General features: G+C 51.6%; 7 protein-coding genes across 7 annotated transcripts; 3 read left to right on the forward strand and 4 right to left on the reverse strand.

The window, feature by feature from the left end:
* Window positions 1–19: 19 nt before the first annotated feature.
* Window positions 20–931, reverse strand: INS49_003101 (uncharacterized protein; the record flags this gene model as incomplete). The annotated part of the gene is made up of 1 exon (XM_043163897.1): window positions 20–931. The coding sequence occupies one exon, from the start codon at window positions 929–931 to the stop codon at window positions 20–22; it is 912 nt and encodes a 303-aa protein (XP_043032403.1).
* A 904-nt stretch (window positions 932–1835) lies between these two features.
* INS49_003102 (uncharacterized protein) lies at window positions 1836–2804 on the reverse strand (the record flags this gene model as incomplete). The annotated part of the gene is made up of 1 exon (XM_043163898.1): window positions 1836–2804. The coding sequence occupies one exon, from the start codon at window positions 2802–2804 to the stop codon at window positions 1836–1838; it is 969 nt and encodes a 322-aa protein (XP_043032404.1).
* Window positions 2805–3795: 991 nt separating this feature from the next.
* On the forward strand, window positions 3796–5529 carry INS49_003103 (uncharacterized protein; the record flags this gene model as incomplete). Its single annotated transcript, XM_043163899.1, has 1 exon — window positions 3796–5529. One exon carries the CDS (start codon window positions 3796–3798, stop codon window positions 5527–5529), a length of 1734 nt encoding a protein of 577 aa, XP_043032405.1.
* A 1347-nt stretch (window positions 5530–6876) lies between these two features.
* On the reverse strand, window positions 6877–8791 carry INS49_003104 (uncharacterized protein; the record flags this gene model as incomplete). The annotated part of the gene is made up of 3 exons (XM_043163900.1): window positions 6877–7203; window positions 7544–8034; window positions 8095–8791. 3 exons carry the CDS (start codon window positions 8789–8791, stop codon window positions 6877–6879), a joined length of 1515 nt encoding a protein of 504 aa, XP_043032406.1.
* A 1327-nt stretch (window positions 8792–10118) lies between these two features.
* On the forward strand, window positions 10119–11207 carry INS49_003105 (uncharacterized protein; the record flags this gene model as incomplete). The annotated part of the gene is made up of 5 exons (XM_043163901.1): window positions 10119–10469; window positions 10595–10695; window positions 10756–10864; window positions 10916–10975; window positions 11031–11207. The coding sequence occupies 5 exons, from the start codon at window positions 10119–10121 to the stop codon at window positions 11205–11207; spliced, it is 798 nt and encodes a 265-aa protein (XP_043032407.1).
* Window positions 11208–13941: 2734 nt separating this feature from the next.
* On the forward strand, window positions 13942–14914 carry INS49_003106 (uncharacterized protein; the record flags this gene model as incomplete). Its single annotated transcript, XM_043163902.1, has 2 exons — window positions 13942–14704; window positions 14886–14914. 2 exons carry the CDS (start codon window positions 13942–13944, stop codon window positions 14912–14914), a joined length of 792 nt encoding a protein of 263 aa, XP_043032408.1.
* A 267-nt stretch (window positions 14915–15181) lies between these two features.
* INS49_003107 (uncharacterized protein) lies at window positions 15182–16747 on the reverse strand (the record flags this gene model as incomplete). The annotated part of the gene is made up of 2 exons (XM_043163903.1): window positions 15182–16326; window positions 16399–16747. 2 exons carry the CDS (start codon window positions 16745–16747, stop codon window positions 15182–15184), a joined length of 1494 nt encoding a protein of 497 aa, XP_043032409.1.
* Between the last annotated feature and the right edge of the window lie 1577 nt (window positions 16748–18324).

Consider the following 18324-nt stretch of genomic DNA (forward strand, 5'->3'; position numbering starts at 1 on the left):
AGTTAACTCCACCTAATGCTCAAACCAATGCAATGCCTGTAAGATCTCCCAACTCCGGGAACAAGACCTTCTTCGTCCTCGTCTTAATATCAATCGCGTAAACACCCCCCGCTAGGTCCGTCACATATGCTACATCCTCCTCCCTATCCAACGCCAGCCCGATAGTCTCATGCAACCTCGTCGCCAAGACCTGCGGCACCCCACCCATGCCAATAGCAGCCCTGTTGAGCGAGTTGCCGTCCGGGGGATCCCCCCGGTCCGTCCAGTACAGCGTCTGCGACTCCTCGTCCATCTCGAGGTCGATCGGCTCAGGCAGCTTGTCGAAGACGACCTGCACGTCCCACCGCCTGTCCGGGAAGAACCCCGGCGGGCCCTCGACCGGCGCCCGGAGTATGCGGCCCTGCTCGCCCTTGGAGGGCCCCTTCTGCGTCCAGTAGAAGAACCCGCGCCGCTCGTCGACCGCGACCCCGACGCACCACCTGCGCTGGTCGCGCCCGTCCTCGTCCGAGTCCCCCGCCGAGACGAGCACCTCGGCGCCCGAGCCGTCGAGGTTGGCGCGCATCACCTTCATGCCCTCCCTGTCGCACCAGTACAGCTTCCGGCTCCGCCTGGCGATGGTGATCTGCTTGGGCGTGAAGACGCCGAGCGACCCGGGCGGGACGATGACCTTGCGGTTGGAGCCGTCGAGGTCTGCCCGCTCGATGGAGCCGCCTTGTGTCTTGAGGCTGCGGCCCATGTTTGTCCAGTACATGTGGCCGTTCTCGTGGTCGATTGTGATCCCGTCCGGCATTGTGGTTATGTTATCTATGACTGTTTGCCTGTCGCTGCCGTCGGCCAGGCATGACAGGATGCGACCACATCGCGGCTGGGGCTGTGACAGGTCGGTGTCGAGGATGTAAAGATGCCTGTGGGACTGAGGTTGAGAACCCATACTTCACAGCGTATTGATGATATATTGGATGTGTCCTTGCAATTGGAGCGGGTCACTGTAATATTCCAAGGCTCAGTTCCTTTCAGCCTGGGGCGATGGGAGTCGAGGCCAACTGCTGTGGTTTTATTTCGCTGGCCTGACATCACGGACAGCCCTTCCTTGTTGGCCACCCTTGGGCAGCCTAGTTTTGGTGGGTATGAAATTATCTCATTGCACCCAGTTTGGATCGCCTCGCCAGGCGGCGGGATAGCGAAGTGGCCGGTTGGGCGGCGAGGCGGTCCACAATTCGCCTTCTCTCGCTCTTTCGACTGTCAGGACTCCTTGACACGGGAGGACCCGCAGCACCATGTCATAACACCGGGTCCCCCGATCCGGCGCGGAATTTGAGCCATGACAGCGGAATGCGCAGGTGGACAGGCATCCCCTGAGTTGCTGCTCAACGTCGATGTCTCCAATTGAGTGGGTCAAGTAAACACCATGTCAGGTTGCGCCCAGGTAAGATTGATGGCGGTGATGGTGTCGTTCAGATTATGGCCCCTGTTAGAACCAAAGCGATACATTTCTTTCGGTCACCATCCCCCCTCTCTATGAGGGCCAGTTGATCACCGGTGCGAATACACCGGCCGGGTTGGTGTTCTCTCAACACTCGCATGTCTGTTTTGAGGGTAGTAGATATCGTGGTGTTTGCCATTTCTGTCAAAAATTCAAGTCATAGCTTTACAGTAGCAGGGAAAGTCTGATTTTGGAAAGATATCACCCACACATAGTCCAACTATTACGTCCATTAATTGCGCTACGTGTATATACCAGACACCGCGGGTTCCCTTGCCATTACATACTTGAAGAGCTTTCGCGAACTACAGCTAAAAGGATATCAAATAACAAAGCAATGCAATACTTATATTTACTCAGAATTTTTCCTCTCCGCAAAATCATCCCACTCCTGCCTAACATTCAACAACCTCACCAGCTCCTCATCACGCTGCCTAGCCAACTCGCGGTAATCCCTCCCATTAACCTCCTCCATGGTCCCATCGACCCACTTCTTCTTCAGCTCATCGTCGACAACAGGGTCCCTGGGCGCGTACCAGCTCATCAGCGGGCCCAGGAGGTGGTCCGCCATGTGCTGGATCCCGCCCTCCCCACCGCCGAGGTGAAATAGCGTGTTGGGCCCCATGACGCCCCACCGCAGCCCGGGCCCGAAGCTCATGGCCGTGTCGAGGTCCGAGATGGTGGCGACGTCCTCCTGCAGCAGGTACATCATCTCGCGCACCAGCGCCGCCTGCAGCCGGTTGGCCACGTGGCCCACGACCTCCTTCTTGACCTCCACCGGCCTCTTGCCCACCTCCGCGTAGAACTGCATCGTCCTCGAGATGACCGCCCGGCAAGTCTGCCGGCCGCCGACGACCTCGACCAGCGGGATCAGGTGCGGTGGGTTGAAGGGGTGGCCGACCACGCAGCGCTCTGGGTGTGATGATGCGAGCATGCCGTCCTGGATGCTGGAGCAGGTCAGGCCGCTGCTGCTTGTCGCTATGATGGTGTCTTCTGCGACTGTCTGTGCGATCTTGTCGAATAGCTCCTGCTTGAACTGGAGCCTCTCCGGCCCGTTCTCCTGCACGAAGTCTGCGCCTTTTATGGCATCCTCCAAGGTGGTTGTGAATAGAATATCTGAGGGCTTGGCATCGGTCTTCTTGAGCAGGCCTAGCGAGGACAACACGGGGAGTGCGTCCGAGACGATGTTTTCTAGGAACCTCTGGGCGGCTGGGTTGATGTCGAAGGCTGATACGGTGAGACCCTGGGCGAGGAAGAGGGCTGCCCAGGAGGCTCCGATGGAGCCACAGCCGATGATGGCAACTTCTTGGATGTTGGACATGATTTTGTGACGTGCAGCTAGAGATTTTGAAGTTGTCAAATTGATAATCGAATTGTGAATTGCAGCAGAAGAGAGGGTTGGTGTGTATTTGGTGTTTATGTGTAACTATGTGTGGGTTTTATGGATATCGTCAAAGATTACGTAGCTGCGGTGCCCATTAAGTTTCTCGACTCCATGCACGTGCGGATAATTCCATGATGTCCGTCTCCTTGATGAACTCGTCCCAACTCTGCAACCGCGTCACGACCAGCCGACTCGCCTCAACCCGCGAGGGCGAGCGCCCGAGTTGTCGGGAAGAAGGGTCACACAAATCCCCATCGGCGACAGCAGATCAGTAGATGCGTCCTGGGGAACCCGGTGTGCGGGTAGGACAGAAAGGGGATGGGCGGGCTCAAGCCAAGGAGAAAACCATGCGATCGTGGGGGGAATTCCGCGCGCGGAACAGATCCTAAAGTCCTGACTCGAGGGCCTCGGCATGCAACATCACAGCTGCATCAAGACTCGATCAGAGTGACAGGGCGCGTGGAGCTTCTAGAAAAGTTCTCTGTCGCACAGCCCTGCCAAAGCAGACAAGCATTCACTAACGTCATAGTCTACCTCCGATCGGGCCCGTTTCCTGTGGCTCGGTACTCGCGTCTCGGATGCATGCTCTTTGACACTCCGGGGGCCAAAGTCGGCCGGCCCGTACAGACTGTCGCTCGACGCGGGACAGATTCAAGCGCCGATATGCAGCCCCATGCGAGCATTCGTCGACAATGTGGATAGGGTCAAGCAGGCCCAGTGATACGCGCCTGGTTACGTGGACGGTCGTATGATGGCCTTGAGGGTGCGTTGGTCCTTAAAGGGGTGCTCCCCCTCGACTGTAAACATGAGTGAAGCCTTGATCGAAATGATACACATCTTTGGTTCAGCAACAATCTGTTTTCTAGCTAGCAGCATAGGAGATTTAGTCATTACACCGGAATATCCTTCAACCCTACACAATATCAGCATGGCATCTGAGAAAATCGCCGACGTCTACGGGCCAGGCACGTTCACGGACAAGTCGTTTACGCCCGTCCCTGAGGACACACAACGCATCTTCCGCCTCCTCGCCAGCCAGACCCCCGGCTTCACACAAGACGATGCACTCCTCTCAAAAGTCCAGTTCACCGGCGAGGACTACCCAGTCATCCCCGGCCCAATAAAAGCCGTCTCTGTCGCCGCAGCCCTGCACGCCATGACCGGTGTTCTGGCCGACGAGATCCTGGCCCTGAGGGGAGTTAAGAACGATGAGCGTCGCATCACCGTCAACACAACACACGTCGCCCTGTGGTTCGGCTGCGTCGCCACGGCCTACCTGAACGGCGTCGACGTTCTGACGCTGAGCAAGACCGGAGAGATCAAGAAGCTCGTCCCGGACTGGGAGATGGGCTGGACCGACACGCCCCTCAAGTACCGCACCACGGCCCTCTACCCAACAAGCGACCCGGAGGTCTGGTACTCGCTGCACGGCAGCCTGAGCGCCGAGCCCGTGCTGCGCTCCATCGGCATCGACCCGGCGGCGCCCATCACGACCAACGAGGACGCGGCCCGCCACATCGCCGAGCACACGTCGAGGCTGAGCCCGGAGAGGCTCGAGATGACCAACCTGCTCAACGGCTTCTGCGGCAGCGTCTGCTTCACGCCCAAGCAGTGGCGCGAGTCCGAGATGGGCCGTACCCTTGCTTCCCACCCGCTCGTCAACGTCAAGGCCCAGGGCCACGCCGCGCCCACGCCGCCGGTGGCCTTCCCACCCGTCAACCCCAGCGACAGGAGACCACTGGCAGGCGTGAAAGTCGTCGAGATGACGCGCGTCATCGCGGGCCCCCAGATCGGCACCATCCTCGCCTCGTACGGCGCCGACGTGATCCGCGTCAACCCGCCGCACCTGCCCGACATCAGCATCCTGCAGCTGACCCTCAACGCGGGGAAGCGCACCATCGCCATCGACCTGCGCAGGGGGGACGACGCCGCGCTGCTCAAGTCGCTCGTCGGCGAGTGCGACGTCTTCATCCAGGGCTTCCGCATCAACAAGATGCCCAAGTACGGCCTGGGCCTCAACGACCTGCTCAAGGTCGCCGGCGCCCGCGGGAGGGGGATCGTGTACGTGAGCGAGAACTGCTACGGGCCGGACGGGTACTACGCCGAGCGGCCCGGCTGGCAGCAGATCGCGGACGCCGCTGCTGGCTCGGCATATGTGACCGGCAGGAGCCTCAAGCTGCCCGACAACGAGGCCGTCCTCCCCAGCCTGCCCATCTCGGACATGTCGACGGGCGTGCTCGGCGCCGTGGGCGCCATGCTGGGGCTGAAGAGGCGGGCCACCGAGGGCGGCAGCTACTACGCGCACGCCAGCCTGACGGGCGTCAACGCGTACGCGCTCATGGAGGAGATCGGCCTCTACCCGGAGGGGACCGTCGAGGAGTGCAAGGAGCGGTTCGCGTGGGGCGAGATGAGGGGCCAGCACCACGTGCTCGACCTGCTGGTAACGGTGTGGAAGGGGTGGAAGAAGGTGCTGGGCGACTACCTGCAGCCCGAGGGCGGCTGGTTCCAGAGCTTCGAGAACAGCGCGTTCGGCGGGCAGAGGTTGAGCGTCCTGAGGCCTGTCGTCAAGATCGAGGGGGATGAGGGGACGACTCCGTGTTGGAGTTCTGGTAGTACGCCGTATGCGTATGAGAGGGCGCAGGATGTGAAATTCCGGTCATGAATAGCGATCTTTCCATGGGATAGACCTTTATGAAGATTCTTGACTAGAATAGTCAATGAAATACAACCATGAAGACAAGCCACGGCCCATGTTGTCAGTTTTGTGTTTTTCAAGGTGAACAATAAGGAATATGCGTAAAAGATCTCAGACGAACACATCCTGTGGGCGGCAAGAGATGGCTGACTGGGGATGAGCCACTAGAGTCTGACTTCAAGAACTCTGCCAAAAGGGCAGCGTCTATGTGCGCAAAGGCTTCTGTTGTTGATGCCCTGATTTACTGAACTACACTAACCTGGTCACGGGTTTGCACAGCGCGTATGACGGTTTGATAATCTGCGTGGCTCAGAGTACACAACTCACTCATGGATCAGATCACAGACTTGACTACCTCGAGTCACACTTACACTCTCACACCCAGAGCGAATGGCAGACAGGCTTGTCATGCCACAAGACACCTGGTCGCGTCATGCTGCCTCGCCACTCACCTCACATGTGGATCAAGGCCGTGAGAAACTGGTTCGTGTGCCCGCCGGCGTCGATTTGGATAGTTCACATTCATCAACTCTTTCATCTCGTGACTGATGCTGGGCAGTGAGAATTGAGCTGCCACCTTGTTTCGTCAGCCTGAACTGTTCGATCGAAGATCCCGTTCGAATGCCTTACAGTCAAGCCGCCGTGAGTCGAGGCTCAAAAACTTGTGCTCAGTGACCGGTTGAGAGTGTTCGTCATGTCAGCGAAACAGTACTGTTGACGACAATATTTAAGAAGCGATTTATCCAGTTTCATTCGCTGCAATGAAGTTCTGCCTCAAGAGTTCCATGCAAAATTTCATTATTCTTACTAGTCAAGTCTCACTTGCATCAAACGTAAACGACCAAGAATATTATGGATTTTACGGACGAGCATGCTTACCTAGCCACTGGGCTAGAACCAGCAGCAAACCATGACAGGCGCTGGACTACCACAACATGGACCACCGTGTACGTGGGACCATCCACGACCGAGTACACCCGCACCACGACCAATACGGGCTGGACCGAGACTTCGAGCTCATCTACAAGCCATGAGGACCCATGGACTACAAAGTGGGTTACCGAGACCGTGGGTGAACCGGCCACTGACCCGGGCTGGACCACCATTGTAAACCTACCTACGACAACGACGACGACAATACTAACTCTGGCTCCCACGTCGACTGATATGGTGGTCACTTCTTCTTGTAAGCTCCCTTGAAATTCCAAATACAGCAGATTGATATGCTAACTTGAGTGACCAGTTACGACAGGGAATGGAGTGTCGCCCAGCGGCTTTGACTTTGGATTCGTGGCTTTTGTAGGTGTAATCACTTTAGCTGTCTCTGGCCTTGCCGTCGGCCTCGTATGGCTTGTTCACCGCTCTCGCGAGTCCCCCAGGGAGCCAGTAAGCAGGGTTGTCCCTGTGCAGGGAGACGGCCAGGACAGGGACGATACCGGTCAGGGCAGGGATGACTTTTATGGAAAGGCGTAGTAAGACGCGCTCATGGGATCGCTGGCTCTGCAGGTACGCCACCAGATGGCAGACATATGCCCTGAGGAAGGTGCCAATATGCCGGCAGAGCTCGGTGTACGGTAGAGGAACGGTGTTTTGATTTGAGTAGTGAGATAGGAGGCGGCAGTACTGGGAGGTCGCATGGCCCTAGGGGCTAGGGTCGAAATAAAGGGCGACGTGTTTTGGTTGTCAGCAAGCCAGAATTAGAATATCTAGGTTACTTTACCTGTCTCGAAGGTAATAATATCCCACCAAGAGTGCCCCCCGACAATGAGGCGGAGTGTCTTCTCAAACCTCCAGATATGAGGTGATTCGTTTGAAGAATGTCAAGAGGCGATGCTGAAGCAGTCGCAGAGACCCTGTCTCAACACTCAAGCAAATGGAATTAGACTGGAAAAGTGGGTTCAAGTAGGTCAAGGTGGTAAACAATGACAGAATCAAGCTATGTTTAATTCATTTTCTATTAATCTTCGAATTCTATACTCACATTAGCCCGCCTCAGGCTGCCCTTAACAGCCTCCTCGACGTCTTTCAACTCGTCGCGTATAAACTCCTCGAGCTCGATCTTGAAGCCGACAGCAGTGTCGTCCACCCTAAAGTCGACCCTGCTGTCGATGTCGTCGCTGACTACTTGAATCTCTTCGGACAGCTTCTCAAGCTCTTCCACCATGTTTTCGTTCAGTCCATCGACTTGTTGTTTCAGCTCGTTGACCTGGCCCTGCAACTCGCTCATTTTTGAGCTCAGCTCGCGCGAGAGTTCGTCCCGAGCTTCTTGGCTTTCCTTTTGCAGACGATCATACCTGTTGTCCAAGTGTGTGGTTAGTCTGTCCTCCATAGCCCGCAAGGATTGCTCCGTCTTGGCTTGCTGCTCGGCCATAAGCTTTCTGCAGATGGTTTCGACAGACAGCAGGGATGCAGTGGCGTCAGCGGCCGAGCTACTCAGCCGGCGCTTTTTGCTCGATGGCCCCGGGTCTGACGCTGTGTTGGGTCAGCCTTTGGCGCAGGAAAGCCGGAAAAGTGGAGTATCATTTGTCTTACCCTGCCAAAGGGGTGCCATCGGGGGCGGCGCTTCCACCTCGTCATAAGACGGAGGCGCTTCTGTCCCGTCATCAGGTGCAGGGATGATATCGGCATCTCTTGCCACAATTTGCTTGCCCCCAAGGCCCCCATACAAGGAGGCAAGATCTAAGTGTGCACCGCTAGAATGATATTCGCTGTATACGGCTTCGCGAATTGCCTTGAACTGGGGTTCGGATAACAAGCCATTTTGAACGTGTATCGAGAATTCGCGTCTCGTAGCAAGTTCTTTTGCAGCGTTTACCACACTCGCGCGAGCCTTGTTGGATGGGCGAAGCCGAAACGGAGGACCGATCAAAGCCACAGACCGTCTCAGCCTGATCTCGAAGGAATTCTGAGTGGGAGTGGCCTGACTTTGAGCGGCACCTTGGCAGGCAATGATCTCGATGTCTTCGGGCCCGATGTGTAGATACAGTGGCGTTTTGTTGCTCGAGTCCCGGTGGATCTGGACGGTGATGCGAAGCCTGAGGAAAATAGACTTGGCCGTGGAATCGAAGGTCATGTCGAGGGAGACTGGGGAGGCGGATAAAGAGTCGCCAAGCTGGGTTGTCTGCCCATCGGAACTAACCCATTCAACGAGCGCGGGAACTGCATTGAGACGCACGACGACGTTGTCGGGGCAGCCCTCGACCGACTCGGACGTTGGGTTCTGCGCCATTACATTCGAGACTAGAGGCTGTTTATAAAGATTAGAAGGTTAGTAGTGACGCGTCATACAAATAAGGACGACAGGTTTACGCATCCATCCGTTCAACAGCAGGTGCCTAAAAGTTGAACCCCTGTGTCGGCAGTGACCTGTGCACTCGACACAGGATCCCACCCGCCCAGGCTTTTCTCGAAGTCGGAGGAGCAGCCTTGACTCTGTTCAGAAGAAGGGCCGTTGTGCGAGAGGGTTCGCTACGGCTGAATGAGGTGTGAACGAATGCGTCGAGGGAGTCGTCCACGCCGCCTTGGCCTGAAGGACATCCCAAGAGACACGGGCTTCGCAGTCCAGCAGAACCTTCTCGGTGGAGAAGACGTTGTCCCTGAGCCCAGGCACTGCCACCAGGGAGATAGAGAGGGTTTGCAACCACTGTCGACTCTCGATGATGGGCAGCGGCCTGTCGCCTGGCAAAGGGTGCGAGGTGCCTGTGTCCCTTTGAGGGTGTTACCGCAGGGGTGCGATGCGGTATTTAGACCTCCGGCTGTACGCAGCACAGCAGCCTAGTGATATAGGCGCTTATGGACGAGATCCCAAGTAGCACGCGAAAGTGATGACGACAGTTGTGTTGATGCACTGATGGCGTGTGGTGGTGGAGTCTGGAGAAATGAACAGGCAAGTCGTTGCTACGCGCCAGACTAGGGAAGGAGTCTTGGAAGCGGAGCGCTGTCACGTGATTCAGCAATCTCCAAAAATGGGTGGCTGGGCGACGTTAACCCTGACCCTCAAGGGTTGCTGCACATCCTCCCAGCACTGACCCCAGCACTGACCCCCATACCTTGTGTCACCATCAGTAGACCAATTGACGAGGAATGATGTCTCAAGTCCATTCTTATTCCTCTATGGCCTCCATGTCCAGCCTGCCACATACGACAGTCTCTGGTGGATCTAATCGCGTTCAGGATTTGGCAATGGACTATTTGTATTCATCGAGCACCTCTACTAAGCTGGGACAATGATTGTCCTGGCGGGACAAGAGACAATGTACCTTCGAGGCTGTTTAAAGTCTCTGTCGTTTTGTAATGCTTTAGAGAGCAGGTTTGGGCAATATACTCGTCTTTCCGATTTTCCGATGGCCTGAATTGATGCCCAAGCATAAGACACATGCAAGACGCTCGAGCGGGATTAGAGTTTCGGCCCCTGAATCATAACTGTTCTGAGTGTGATTTGCGATGTTCGAATTGCTACATTAAACGCCGGGCAATCCGAACGCGAGGTGGTGTTCGTGATCCCAACAACCATAGTTTGAATTTTTACAGAATACCAAAAAAAAACCCGTGCAACCATGGAGGCCGAACGGACTGTCCTAGTCGTTGGAGCAACAGGCAAGCAGGGCAGGAGTACCGTCAAGTTCCTACTCGAACCGGATCAGCCAGCATCGCCGGCTATCAAGTTCAAGGCCCTGGCTCTCACGCGGGACACATCATCAGAATGTGCCCGCCAACTGCTCGAACGGAACAAGCAGCACGTGAATATTTTTAGTCTGGTGCAGGGAGACCTCGACAAACCAGACAGCATCAGGAAGGCCTTTCAAGATGCTGCATCGTCACACGGCCGTGGAATTTGGGGAGTCTTCGTCGCACTGGCTTATCCCAGACTCGGCGAGAGCGCAGAGGGGGGGAGCAAGCAAGCCAAAGTATGCTTCTTACTGGGAAACCTGGGCTCACACAAAACCTGTTGACCCTCCTCGTTGTGTAGTTGCTGGCCGACCTTGCGCTAGAATTCAAGGTTGAGGCTTTTATATACTCGAGTGCAATCTAGGTCGGGCCCAGCGAGGAAGACCATCTTGATAATTCTCACCGCGCCAAGCCACGGATTGAGAACTGTTGTGGGGAACTGGGTTACCAAGGACTGAATTGGATGTGAGATGATAGGTGTTGATCACGGCTGATTTATTGGTAGTTGCTGACGAGAAGCCATAGCATCATCCGACCCGGCTTCTTCATGGAGAACTTCGACGGCTTCCTAGGCGCCATCACAGTCAGCGGTATGCGGGCAGGGCTGGACAAAGATACCACTATCAACCTAGTTGTGAGTCCCAGTCAGATGTCGAGTGGCTTCAAGCTAATGATGGTGGTACAGCTTCTGCAATCTCTCAAGGCCTCAGAAGATATTGGCAGAGTCGCAGCCGGTGTGCTGATGGTGAGTACTTGGCTCAAAGAAGCAAGTGGGAACATCACCGCTGGCCAAGACGCAGAAACACGACAAACATCTGCACAAGACACTAGCAATTACATCTGAAGCAGCTACCATGGAACATATCTCGGAATCATACAAAAGAGCGACGGGACGGCCAATTCCCGCTGTTCCGATTTTGGTGGGGAAATCGCTGGTCAAGATCAATGCCGCCCTTCAAGATGTGTATGTTCCATGAAGAACCTCAAACCGAGCCAGAGTACGCCCACCCAGCTTCCACAGTACGCCCACCCAGCTTTTAGCGTTGGCCTACCCAGTATAAGGAAATTGGCTATATGTTCTATAAAATATTAATATTATAAGGTTATTAATAAAGCATAGCTATAATTATCTTAAAGAAGTTTTATAGCTATCTTTTTATTTATAACTTAAAAGTTACTTTTACCTTTTTGCCCTTTACCCCCTTAGCACCCTTTGCCCCCTCGGCGCCCTCTGCCCCCCTCTGCGCCCTCTGCGGCCCTCTGCGCCCTCTGCGGCCCTTTGCGCCCTCTCGCGGCCCTCTAGGCCCCCTCGGAGCCCTCTGGGCGCTCTAAGGGCCTCTAAAGTCTCTGGGGGCTTTAAGGGCTTTAAGTTTTTTAAGCTTATATTTTTAAAGTATTGCTTAAATTAAAAAATAAATACCTTAACTTTTTATATATAGGGTAAATTTAAAAAAGTACTTAATCTTATTAATATAATCTTAAGAAAAGGAAGTACTAGGTGGGCCAACGCTGAAAGCTAGGTGGGCGTACTGTGGAAGCTGGGTGGGCGTACTCTGGCTCCCTCAAACCTGGTATCTTATTCAAGAGCCACCGATATTTCCCGAACAGCGTGGAAGAGATCAAACGAGCCCATGAAGCTCGAACGACCGGAGGCGCAAATGAATTGGAGTCCGAGATCGAGCTGGCTCGATCGGTCTGCAAACTGCAGACACACTACGAATGGAACTCCAAGGAAAAAAGACGGAACCACGGATAAGTATTGGAACAAGATCTCGTTGATAAAACTCCTCACCGGACGCTCCTAAGATAGGCACTTGTCAGAAGACGGCCACACAAGTCGAGGTGACTCGACCATTTTGATAGGATGGCTGCTTGAGTCGATTCAAGTCAGCCGTGGACGAGTATTTTGCGGCAAGTCAAGGGGTGCCACTGGAGTGTTGAGGCGACTGCCCGGATGGATATTACGGACGAGGCCAAAAAAGACCCCAAAGACTTGTAGTTTTGAGCAGAGCGTCGTGGGTAGTCGAAATGAATCTTCCAGCAGTTTGGGACATTGATCGCGAGACTATTTTATACCTAGGTATTATCTACTTTAATAGGGGAGCAGGTAACTATGTTCCGGAAGAGCTTCCACGGAATCCCGAAATTCATTCAGCCACTGCGGCTAGGTCATGCTTTTGTCACACATCGGGGCAATTCTAAGTCTGACTAGAATGGATTTGTTGTAGAATGTTTCCATTCAGACGGAACGCAATTGATTGTTGAGTGGTCAGCCGTACATTCAGGTGCGGTGGACGAATGAAAAGCCAGCACGGGAATGGCGTATCTGTCTGCAGTTGTTGAATCCAGAAAGCCACCATATAAGGCCTAGAATTACGCTCAGGCGCGTGGGTGCATCCATTTTCCCTATGGCCTACTTCATAGCCTAAACGTCTCTCCTATATGATCTGAACACAACGTTTTCGTGCTACCTATTTCAAACACCTTCTTCACGAGAAACCGTGCTAACCAGGGTTGAAATTAGTTTAGTTAATAGGGTTAATAAATAAAGTAAAAATAAATAAATAAATAAATAAATAAATAAATAAATAAATAAATAAATAAATAAATAAATAAATAAATAAATAAATAAATAAATAAATAAATAAATAAATAAATAAATAAATAAATAAATAAATAAATAAATAAATAAATAAATAAATAAATAAATAAATAAATAAATAAATAAATAAATAAATAAATAAATAAATAAATAAATAAATAAATAAATAAGTAAGTAAATAAATAAATAATATTTGTGACAGCTTTGCCCTTTTAGGCAATCGCTCCTTATCTATTTCCATTTCCCCAAATGGCAGAAAAGTAAACCTGCGGCTTGCACATCTGCGCCATGCCAATATACTCCATCTCTCCACATTATATACCGTCCAACAACCAGTGCTAATTGCTGTTTTAAGTTCATATGCCTCAAAACCTCCCCGCTCTTAACAAAACCTTACTAAATGGCGAGCATTAAACAGGACGACTACACAGTAATCTGCTGATTACCTTCTCATGATATTCGCTCTTAGCCGCTCCTATACACCCTCCTTATATACTACTCTGCAGCAATCGAAGACTGCGCGCTACTCCGGCCGACCGGCGGACAAGACATCGCCATCACTATCAACTCAATCTGCCGCGCCGCAAGACACACCTCCAAGTCGAGCAATACATACAAGATTGCGGTCAGGTTCTCCGAGACGTGGGGATGCCAAAGACAGCGGCCGCAAACGCAGCCTTAGCTCAGACAAAAGCAGTACCATCCTTAGGGGTGCTTACAGCGAAGAGTGCTGCTTCTGTCTCAAGTCGGTACACTGCACAACTTTGAGATATCGCTGCCGGGACTGTCAAGACGTATTCCTCTGCGAGAGCTGCGTTATAAACGCAGCCATCGCCCATCCTGAACACAGCTTCGCGGCAGCCCAAGAAGAAACAATCACCCCGTCTCCGACAGCACCTTCCCCATCTACTCAGAGGTCTAAGACCTCGTCTAAGGGAGCGGCGCACAAGCAATCAGCATACAAAGCCCGGTCCAAACGAGGGCGCTCTGTATACACATGCTGCTTCTGCACACGGCGGATTACCGGAGCCCGTTTCGAGAGCCAGAACTGCCCCGGTACGGTCAACCTCCACGAGCAATGCCTACGGCTCCACCCATCTCATCACGTTATGGAAATCTTCACCGTTAACAGCGAGAGCCCGCGCGGCACGAGGGAGAAAGAGGATGCAGCCGTCAGCCCGACCGCCGAAGGGAGCCGCCTGGGGCGTAGCATACAAGGCGAGAGCGCATGCAGCGAGCAAGAGAAGGACTCGGGACAAGAGGAGGACTCAGGCGACCAACAATGTGAGAGCCAACTCGGTGGCGATGACTTGGTCGACAATGACCTGGGCCGCCCGGAGGATGCAGGCACAACAAGTGGCCCTCAGAACTTAAGAAGTAGTGGCACGCATGTCAATATGCAGAGTTCAATCTCCTTGCGACCAGATCCGTCATGTGTCACCCTGACCCTCTCTACGGGCCAGCTTGCAGAGTTGGCACAAACTTTGGGTCGACGTGTTGAGGAGGCGACGGTGGCCACGGTATCTGCCGGCCTAATGAGACGCGTCGAGGATGCATTCGTCACAACTTTTGCTCCGGCAATTCAGCGCATGGTCGAAGAAGCCACCGCCAAAGCCATTTCAGGCCGCAGGGGGACAAAGAGAAAGCGGCCCGGGAAGCAGTCTGGCCGATACGAGAATGAAGATGATGAAGATGAGGTCTATCCAGATGAGGACGACGAAGACGAGTACGACGAAGACGAAAGCGAGAGCGATGGGGATAGAGATGTGAATGGATCCGTACATGATGCACTTGACTTCACCGCGGATCCCAATCTCGACCGAGGAAACACAGGCCCGGCAAGTCAAAGACGGCTGTGGGGGCGGCAGGATTGTAAGCGCTTACGAGAATTGAAAGAGAAGGGATGGTCAGACCGACGGATCGGTGACACTCTCAACAGGACACCCAGCGCTGTCGCACAGCAATGGTGGAAGATGAGGCAGGGGGCATCTGAAGGGGCCCGGGGGGCTGCACGTCACGGCAGAACAGCACATGGCTGAGAAATGCTGAAGAGCGTCGTTTATGGACTGGGCTATTGCGTAAAATGATGTATATCCCGGCCCATTCTAAGAAGACAGTGTGAAGCAGGGTCTTCATCTCGCTCTAAATTACCTTCCTAGGCAACTGCTCCATCCCGTCTATATACCTTCAACACACAAGTACTCTCCAGTGAGCTCCACATTATTCTTTGCCAATTGTGCAATATGTCAATCCACTGAAACATGCAATCGCGCAGAGGAAGCAGCAGCTGATTATGTGGTATTGCCTTGATTAAACGTCAAGTGATGAATGAAATGATCCCAGCTATATTCAGTCTGGCATAAAACATCGCCGTTTCCTAGGCCGACCGCGCTGCTCCTCCTCATCAGAGCTCTGGCCATCTGAAGCCCAATCGTCCGCTTGACTTCCCACTTCATGGATAAGCCACCCTTTGCTCCGAAGCTGTTCAACTCGTCGCTCATCCGTGAGGAGTACCCCTCCAAGCCGCCAAGTCTTGCACCCCGATTCACTAGACGGAGGACTCAGAGGTTGTCGCATGGACCATTGTTGCGTTGGCCGCTCCTGCATTCCAATGTCTACGCGCTTGCCATCTTCATCAATGTCCTTCTGACCGGTATCTCCTAGGCTATCCTTAGAGTCCTGCTCACCCGCAGCCCCTTGACCGCTAGCAGTGTCTGGTTTCTGGACCTTCTTGCTGGGATCCCCAGGGGAGTCTGCACTCGGGGTGACAGGGCTCATGGCCGTCGCTGGGGATTTAAAGCGCACCCATGTGGACAGTCCGGGCTGCTTCTTTGCCGCCATGTTTTCCAAACAGCACATATCATAGTGGTGTCGTAATGCTTGGAGGTCAGTCTCCTCCGGCAGAGTCGCTGATTTGCCATGGTACTCGGTAATCATGTCGTACGGCATGAACACTCGAATTCGCCTTGTGTCTGGATCGATTGACAAGATCCGAGCATCAAAGCACTGGTGGATGTGGCTGGATAGAAGTACCCCATTAGACATGTGCCAGGTCTGTGTCCACGCATCCCGTAATGCAGCAGTGTCATCTTGAGGAGGTGCTCCTTGCTCATACGGGTAGACGTTCCAGTGAATCTGTGGCACAATGTGAGCAGCTTGAACGGCCGGTCCCAGGCCATTCGCCCACCAGGCGCTGCCTTTTCCCGTAATCGCACAGCGTAGTGGTCCCGCCCCAACAACGTTCTGCCGGAACTCGCTCATAATCACGGTAGCCTCCTCTCTCGGTATGATTGTTTCGGGAAACTCGTCATTCTCACATATGTCATCAACGCCCTTAGATGGTGATCGGCTCGGAGAACTGGACGCGGTGCGAGGTCGCTTCTTCCCTCGAATGGGCACAGTCTTGATGAAGGGGTTGTCGGAAGATCTGCCAATAGGCATATATCGTGGGTCAGTTCGTCGCGGCGGCCGGCCGGCTGGTCGAACACAAGGACCTATACCACGACATGGTCAGCGAGGGAATTCCGAGGCCGCTCGATAGGAATCTGGTGGTGGTGCTCGTATACTTGTCAAAGAGTGGTACTGCCTCGCGTCGGCGCATTGCGCTGGATCATGTTGGATATACCAGTATTCGGCTTTCTGGTGGGCCGGAGGTGTCGGGAATGCTGCAAGATCATTTTCGTTGAGGGTAATCATGAAAATCGGCCCGTCGTTATGGGCAGCGCGAGGTATCAGAGCGGGGTGACCGGCTTGTTGGTCGAGGACAAAGCAAAGCTCAAGCTCCCGCCGAACATCTGCGACGGTAACAAGGCCATCCTGCTGGTAGAAGCCGGCAAAACAAGATACAACACCTGATTTAAGCAGGATCCTAACGTTCCAGCCTAATTCTCGCTGGCTGGCGGTTAATCCAGCCATAGTCGTGAAGTTGTCAACTGCTTGAAGACGAGCTCGCATCGGGCTTGACGTGACGTTGACGCCGCGCGTTGCTACGGCAATCCAGCCTCGGCCCGGCCCGATTATGTAATCCACGTGATGGTCGACTCACAGGGCGCTCAGTAAACTAATTGGCGGCCGGGTCGGAAAGCCCGAGGCCGGGACCGTGCGTTGACGACCCAGGTGCAACTTTAAAAGGTGGACCCTGTGGTGCGGGCAGGGGCGTTTGGCCCCTAAGGGCCCTAGATAGGCAATTTTTAGCTCCGGAGGTAAACTTAAACCTATTTAAGCAATACACACCTTAAATCTCTTAAATTGCTTATATTTTTTATAATATAATATATCTTTTTATATAAGTTAAAAAGTTTTATAAAGATTTTATTAAAATTTATATTAAAAAAGCTTATTTTTTAATTTAAATCTTAAAATTAAAGTTAAATATAAGTTAAATAATTTATATAATAAAAATAAATTAATTAAGCCCTTAAATATAAATAAAATTAAAGCCTTTATTATTAAAAATAATATTATATTAATTTTATATTATTATATTAATTAAATTATTAAATGTTTTAAATTTATTTACTTTATTTTCTTTATTTTTATATATTTTTAAGTTAAGATAATAAAGTTTTATTTAATTAAATAAATATTATTTCTTTAAGTAATAAATTTAAATCTTAAAATTATAATTTAAAAATAAATTAATTGTTGGTTGGGTTAATGTATGTTGGTTGATAGCAGACTGGTTGTATTTAAATTGGCTATATAAAAGGAAGGAGGGTTATGGTTGTAGGCTGCAAAACCTCCCTTTAGCTATAAACTATCTTAGGGTAATTATATATTGCCGCATGTAACCCTTGCTTATTAATGCTTTAATGCTAATTGCTTATAATGCTTATTACTTATAATGCTTATTATGCTTAATATTGCTATTCTTTTATAGCATGTTTATAATTATATTAGCAATCTTTAATTAAGTAGTTAATGCATGCTTTTAAAAAGTATATAAGAAAAAAAAGTTAAATTAAACTTAAAACCGTTAAGTTTAAATTTATTAATTAATTAATTTAATTAAAGGTATGCGCTTATTTAATTATGTTAAGTGCTTATAAAAGGTAGGCATATAAAAGGGCTTGGGTTGTTATTAAGGGGTTGGAGGTTGGTTGTTATTGGTTGGGTTAATGTACATTGGTTGATAATAGATTGGTTGTATTTAAATTAGCTATATAAAAGGAAGGAGGGTTGCGGCTGTAAATTGCAAAATCTTTCTTTGGCTATAAATTATCTTAAGGTAGTTATGTGCTGCTATATATAATTCTTGCTTATTAGTGCTTTAATGCTAATTGCTTATAATGCTTATTACTTATAATGCTTATTATGCTTAATGCTATTATTGGCAAGTGCAGGGAATTACATGAGAAATGGTACCGTGCTAAATTCCGGCTAGTTATAAAAAGCTAGCTTTTATGCTTATTTTAAATATTTTTTTAAGAAATTAACTTTTCTCTTTTTATATATATTTAATGCTTTAATTAAGCTTTTCTTATTTTTAAAAA

Source organism: Diaporthe citri (genome assembly GCF_014595645.1).
Source record: "Diaporthe citri strain NFHF-8-4 chromosome Unknown scaffold_1, whole genome shotgun sequence".
NCBI lineage: Eukaryota > Fungi > Ascomycota > Sordariomycetes > Diaporthales > Diaporthaceae > Diaporthe > Diaporthe citri.